Below are 7,262 nucleotides of genomic sequence, written 5' to 3' on the forward strand. Positions count from 1 at the left end.
ATGTTGAAGTCAAAATTTTATTTTCACTAATTTAATATTTTTTATTAATTTTTTAAGTTTATAGGTAAAACGACAAAAAAACTATTTTTGTTCGGATGGCAGGTGTTCTCTATGTCTAATGGGTATATCCTCACATATCCAGACAGAACCTACTTTTTAAGACCTTAAAAAAGTAAATTTTTTTCAAAAATCCCATGATATGATTGCATGACATAACATTTGTATTTCTTTTGGGCACATTTTTTAATCAATAAAGTTTATTGCTAAAGAGCATTGTAGTCTAGAAACTCATATATTCAATCATTTTTCGAAATTACATTCAAACTTCAGAAAATATGTTTAATATACTACCACTTTTAGTAGGTAGTTTTTGTAGTTATGCAAACAAGAATATATTATTTCATTTTTCAAAAATATTGATAAGTGCGATGTATATTACAGCGATTTTCGGAAATACACACTAATGTTCATTTACTACTCACATAGTCAGATATAGACATGGCCCAAATGTGCATGTCATGTTAATACCCTAAATATTACTACTTAAAACACAATACGCTGGAGCCCCTTAAAAACTTCTAGTAGCCTTGTTTCATGATTAATATTTTTAAATTACAAAAAAAGAACTAAATTGTGGATTTTTTATTTAAATATCTAATTTCGTCCAAATTTGAACTTAAAATATGTATAACAAAAAGTAGTGTTCATATTTTTTAGTTACAATAGGTTCTACTTATGAGAAACCTTCCGAGAACACTTGTTTTAAATGTTCAATCTTCAACTAATAGAACATTTTATACATTTATAACTAGAAAATAGCTTAAACATTTTCAATGTGAATTTGAACTTTAAATAAATAATAATAATGCTTGTAAAATACTTTAAATGCTTATAAAAAATAATTCTGTAAACCTATGAATTTTAATTATTTGTTATCAAATTTTATATCAATGTATAAAGAATCATGAATACAATTTTCAAGGATTTTGACTCAACTCATCTAAAATTATAGAAAAATACTAAACAAAATTGTAAATATCTATAAATAACCCAGAATCAAAATATTTTGAATATTTTATCATGTATATAAATAAATAACATTTATGAAATGTCAAGTACTTATGTTTATCGTGCACACACACACACTCACACACAAACAAAATAATGGAAAAATTAATAAATTCATCACTTCACAGTGATCTAAAAGATGTATGTTGTAAATTATATAAGATTTTTCTGGTAGATAAACTACAATATAATTTTAACTTTATAGCTTATTCATTTAAATTATATAAAAGAAAAACATTTTTATCAAACATTCACACATGAAAAATGAATAGAACAATACACGTTTTGTCATAAATTATACATAAATATGTTCACATTACTACTAACAATGAGACTATTATGTATGCCGAGATTAGTTAATAAAATTTGGTGGTCTATCAACAACTACTCCACTGTAAATTCGTCCTCCATTTCTTGACAATCTCTCCATGGTCCAAGTATTGGTGTTGGGGTTGTAAATTTCTACAGTATCCTTCATAGATTCATCATATTCTCCGCCCATAACATACAATAAGCCATTTAATGCCACTACTCCTATATAAGAATGTAATTTAAATTCAATATATTATTATTAAGGTTGTCCTAAAAGATACAATTATTACCAGGACGAAATCGGCATATTTCCATGTCAGCTACAGCAGACCAAACTCCATCACTCGGTCTATAAACCTCAACGCTTTTAAGCCACTCATGACCATTATAACCACCAATAGCATACATAAGCCCATCCAAGACACCTACTGCAACTGGCGCCCATGCGTCAACTGTAGGATCATAATATTCTACAGATTTTAAATTCTTTTCACTGCTATTATGACCTCCAACCTAAACAATTTAACTAAATTAAATATATTACTAATTAAAAATTATTAAATAATATAATTAGTCACCACATATAAATGATTATTGAGTACACCAACACCAACCCTTCTTCTTTTAAATGACATACTCGAAACCATTTGCCATTTTTGAATACTGACATCAAAGACCTCTACACTATCTAAAGTATGGTAGACATCACGTCCACCAACCTAGAATTAAAAAATAATATATAATATTAATAGTATAAAATAATTAAAATATTGATATAACTTACAGCATATATGAAATCACCTAATACTCCGACTCCTAACCAATCTCGACTAACTAACATGTCGACCATTGGAACCCAAGATGGTGATTTTAAAGATACATCAAGCATAAAAACAGATTTAGATTTACCACCCACAGAAAACACAAATTTATCTCTTATTACACCAAGATCAGCCAACCGACGACTATCATTTATCCCTGGTGCATTCTCTCGTAGATTTGTTACTGGGTCATACCATTCTGTATAACACTTTGGAAATGTATCAGACTGATTGAACATTAGGATAACCTGATATAATTGAAATTACAATGTAATTGTGAAAATAAATTAATCAAAACAGAATCATACTTTTTGAGAACCACCAAATTGTCTAGGTGTACAACTAATTGTTTTTGGCATGGTGAATTGCTGAACTGATTTTTTTAGATGAAAGCGCATTGCTTCAAATACATAATCTCTACCTAAAATCATTATTATAATAATAATTAATAAAATATATTAATTCATAATGATGGAATATTTATACAAATAACATACATTTAGGACTATTATTCAGAAGAGGTTCTTCCACCACATTATCTAAAATATCAGGCCTTAATAATGGCAATCGTACATGTTCCATTAGTTTTGGCAAAACATTTTTTCTCTGATGTAAATCATGTTTTACCCATTTAATAATACAATCAAATACCTACAATAACAAATATTTAAAATTTAATTAAAATATAATAATTTGTTAATAGGTGATTAGCAGAGTGATTAGTGTATGATTATCACATAGTCCTGTACATATAATAAAGGGAAGTAAAAATATATTTTCGAGGGAGTAAAACCCCTCTCCCACCCTGATCTTCACACCCATACACATTGCATATTATAAGGTCACAATCCTGACACACAATGATATTTTCAAATGTAATTTTTTGGAAAAAATATTTTAACTTACTGCAGCAATGCAGTATTACTAACGTCTTAAAGTAAAATAGATTACTTACTTAAGAACAATATAATAAAAATAATAATAATAATTTAGTTATTTTATTAATCTGCCTTTGTTCAGAATCAATTTTTGTAAACAATGATTGTATATCATGGAACTATATTATAACTATATTATAACACAATTTTAACAGTGATCAATCTAGATACCTACTGTACAGCAGAACGATACCCACCTGCCCACCTTTTTTAAGTTTTTTTTTTTTCAATGCAAAATAGGTATTTAAATAAAAATTACCAATTTTATAGTTTGCTTATTTTTTCTTCAAATGGAACAGCAAGGTCATTACAAGAAATAAGCTTCCCCAAATCTTCACAGGATAAAGATAACACATTTGAAAATATTATGAAATTGTGGTACATTTTTTCATCATCATTAAAACTTAATACTAAATTTTAGCATAGAAACTGTAGAGACCAACAAAGTACTGCTGTTAAAATTGGAAATTAAGAAGAGGTGCACAGCCCAACAATTTAATAACTACTTTTATATTTTTTGATTATTATTAACTATTATGAATGTATGATATTCTCTTAGTTTTGTGTGAAAGATACGTTAGTAAAACGATAAAAATATCTACTAGTATTCACATACTTCATGACCATGGGGGTAGTAAAAGAAACAATAATTTTGTTTTTATCTAAGGTTTACACAATATATTATATTAAATATTATATATTATACCCATATAGATTATAGGTAGTAGAGAGTGATATAATGAAATAAATTATTATGATCTTATTTCTAATACAATAAACCGTCGTTTTTTGCAGATAGCACAGGACACAATATGTACCAGAATTCCAACTCAAAATATGTTCGTGATTTGGTCAAAATTCTTACTAACTCGAGTGTCTTGATGCAGGATGTACAGTAGTATTGAGTTGTACCTATACGGCGAGTGACAACTCGGACAGCGGTACAATGGTACAACACCTTCAACACTTCAACAGACGTGACCACAAGTCACGACAACAAACGGTTTCGACAGTTCGACGTCGCGTTAACGCGGTGTACAGTAACTTTAATATTATTAAAATAATAAAACAACAATATATCAATACAAACGGGCACCAAATAATAATAGGTAATAAGTAATAATACAATGAAATTAACAATTGACCAAAAACGCGTAAACACTACGGTTTCCGTGCGCGCGCGTGTGTGTAGGTACTGTGTAAAATTAAAGATAGTAGAATGTAGTAGGTAGATACGCGGTCAAGTGATGTTAAAAGGGGTTGCTACTACTGCTACGATAATCCACTACCACGGTAATATAATTCGCCGAACATATTGTTCCGAATGTCGAATGCTACGAATACAAGATCTCCGATTATACACAACTACGAATGTAGATCGAACTGCTCCGATATTATTAATGTTATCATTGATAAACTGTAAAATCAATTACTGTGATATCACTAAAAATGATAATATTGAAATGTTAAAATATAAAACTGAAAATCTTGGGGTTTGGCCGTAGCCCGCTGTTTGGTGTTTTTAATTTTGTTTGCGATTTAGTAAACGAAGTACCTAATTAGTATGAATTTTGATGTGCTAATTCCTGAATATAATATACAGAATTCAGATGTTCCGAGTTACAGTCATAAATTTACTTTGGTGAGTAAAAAATAAAAGATTTTTAACCGTGAACAATTTCTAGCAAGTGTCCAGGAATAATTTTGGTTAGATAAATTGTTTTAAGAAAATATCTAAGTTGCATATTCTATATTATAGTTGAAATGTCAATACTAAATTAGGTACTGATAGCATATTATGCAAATATTTCACTGATGATGGTTATTACAACATTTATAATACGCTTATACCTATTTTCATAATAATTATAAACTGTATTACACTGGAATCATTGATTATATATTTATATGATGTATTGACTTTTAAATTTGTATTAAATCTTTCATTCATTTTTGTTATTTGATTTTTATAATCTTTTATAATTTTATACTCATTGAATCATTTTATTGCAAGAAACTAAATACCTATCAATAATTAATATTAGTACATATTATAAGAGTATACTGTAAAGTACTAAAGTGTTAAATTTACTTAATATAATGTTTCCATCGCGCTTACTAAATGTATGTTGTTCCTTCATTATGTTGCTATTGAGATGGGAAAAGGTAAAAAATATTTTTGTATGTTAAAGATTATTATTTTAATGACAAAAAAAAAAATGTAAAAGTTATCTGAACTCTAAGTATTTTACACTTAATTACTTAATTCTTAGATTCAATTCTTAACTTGCATGTATGTATTTAAATTGTTAACATTTAAAAAAAGTTTACAATATTGAGACAATTACTGTTATTCTAGTTTAATCTAAATATTTCTGTATTATTTTTTTTTCAGGTCATTCACTAGAGAAAAAAAATCAAATTAATGATTAATTACCTATTTGTATGAATTAATGCATTCAATTATCACATAATATTATATACTGGTAAGAAAAATAACATTTTAATGTGATAAAAATATCTATTGTAAAAATCCTTATTTAGGTATTTTAAGAGTTGTTTGATGGAACAACTACCCATCATGTATCACTTGAACTAATTCCATTACATTTGCAATCAAAATCTGAAATAATGGTAAAGAACAACTCAAATGTTAAAAAAATAAGTGAGTAGCTACTTAAGTATGATAATAATAAAACATAACATGCTAGATATTATAGTATAACAAATAATCATTGTATAAATATATTTGCCAGTTCTAAATTTTGTTTTATTTATAAGCTGTAGGTGGTCAAATCTTATGGTTCAACTAACAAGGAACACATGTCATTTTGTTTAGAGGTCTTAGAGATGCCTATGTGAGCTATAGATTTGTTTCAAAAGACCAAGAAGGTAAACACAAAAATTTATTTTGCTTATTTTGGGATATTTCAATGATTCTGCATTTAAACATGCTATTTTGATTTTTTTTGTGAATAATTCAGTACTGTAGCCTTCAAAACATTTGATTACCACGGCGCAAATATGCAATAAATAATTCTGATATAATATTATAATTTTTTTTTATACTTAATGTTTTTGCATATTTTAATAATTTTAGTGCATATTTAATCACTTACATGAATTTTTTAAGAGCATGTTATTGCTCTTAAATAACCTTTATTAAAGCTATACGTTATGAACACGATATTATACTGTAGTATATCTTAATTTGTGGATATGAGCCTTGGTCATATGATATTCATTAAGAGGACACCACTCGCGTGTCATAGGCGTGACTAGACTTCATCATAATACAACAATAATATCAATAATACCTAGATGCGAACCGTACCGTCGTCGTCTGTCTCAAGTCTTTATAGTAGGTTTTTCGGATTGCCAGTCAGGAAATCAATTTGACAATACATGTTAAATAAAGATATTATCTACCCAATTTTGTTAAACATATCTTTGTAAGTAAATGGTAATTATAACGATATAAACAAAAAAATCAAGTTAAAAAAAAAAAAAAATGTTGTGACCCTTCTGATTTAAAACTCGGCTGACCGGTGCCTTTCAAAAATTTTAGGGGCAGCCCAGGCATCCTAGACTGTCACCGTAGACACGCCTATGACAGCTCACATTAATTGTTGTTCCTGTCATACACACGCAACATAGCAATTCAATTTTCGTAATTCTTACTACAGTTTGTTATACTGATATAGTTAATATTAGACCAACATTTATTTTCAATCAAATTTTGTGAAGGAGAAATAAACTGTGCACAATGATGTCTTTATATTTTTTTTTTAAAAAGGAGTTTAAAGTCATTAAAAATTAATTTTTTGAATACATATAGCTCGGCTTAAAATATAAGGATCAACAAATATCCAAGATCAGAAACAGTTTATGTTCTCCATTGTCTTTTGTAATTTGTTAAGGGGACGTTACAGTAACATTTGTTGTCTCCGTCTTACAAATGTACAACATAGCAAAAACTGTTTTGCGCGGGAAAGAACCGAGAAAGCTACAATCATAACTAAGAAACAATATTTTTACCACATAAAAAGGAGAACTTTGGCTGTGCAACGTCGTTTTTATTTTTTTGATATCATTTATATGAAAAAAGTTTTTCAAGTTTGAA

The 7,262-nt window shown here is 27.9% G+C and overlaps 1 protein-coding gene and 1 long non-coding RNA gene across 2 annotated transcripts in view; one reads left to right on the forward strand and one right to left on the reverse strand.

Moving 5' to 3' along the window:
- Window positions 1–1,336: 1,336 nt before the first annotated feature.
- LOC103309635 (ring canal kelch homolog) lies at window positions 1,337–4,344 on the reverse strand. Its single transcript, XM_008185568.3, has 7 exons — window positions 4,009–4,344; window positions 2,699–2,852; window positions 2,510–2,622; window positions 2,165–2,449; window positions 1,959–2,099; window positions 1,671–1,893; window positions 1,337–1,602 (listed from the first exon to the last, which is right to left on the reverse strand). The coding sequence occupies exons 2-7, from the start codon at window positions 2,781–2,783 to the stop codon at window positions 1,421–1,423; spliced, it is 1,029 nt and encodes a 342-aa protein (XP_008183790.1). The 5' UTR covers window positions 2,784–2,852; window positions 4,009–4,344; the 3' UTR covers window positions 1,337–1,420.
- Window positions 4,345–5,579: 1,235 nt separating this feature from the next.
- The window catches only part of LOC103309636, a 2,055-nt gene continuing 372 nt past the window's right edge, over window positions 5,580–7,262 (forward strand). Inside the window, exons 1-3 of the long non-coding RNA XR_510780.3 lie at window positions 5,580–5,625; window positions 5,684–5,804; window positions 5,921–6,031. This is a non-coding gene — a long non-coding RNA (uncharacterized LOC103309636). The remainder of the gene's footprint in view (window positions 5,626–5,683; window positions 5,805–5,920; window positions 6,032–7,262) is intronic.

The sequence above is a fragment of the Acyrthosiphon pisum genome, chromosome X (assembly GCF_005508785.2).
Source record: "Acyrthosiphon pisum isolate AL4f chromosome X, pea_aphid_22Mar2018_4r6ur, whole genome shotgun sequence".
Classification (NCBI taxonomy): domain Eukaryota; kingdom Metazoa; phylum Arthropoda; class Insecta; order Hemiptera; family Aphididae; genus Acyrthosiphon; species Acyrthosiphon pisum.

Excerpts from the sequence above, each read along its gene's own strand:
- LOC103309635 (XM_008185568.3), bottom strand. The coding sequence starts at position 2,783 with ATGGAACATGTACGATTGCCATTATTAAGGCCTGATATTTTAGATAAT. Across the intron at positions 2,100-2,164 it reads TAGGTGATTTCATATATGCT|GTTGGTGGACGTGATGTCTA; the intron begins GTAAGTTATATC and ends TTTTAATTCTAG. Across the intron at positions 1,603-1,670 it reads AATATGCCGATTTCGTCCTG|GAGTAGTGGCATTAAATGGC; the intron begins GTAATAATTGTA and ends ATTCTTATATAG.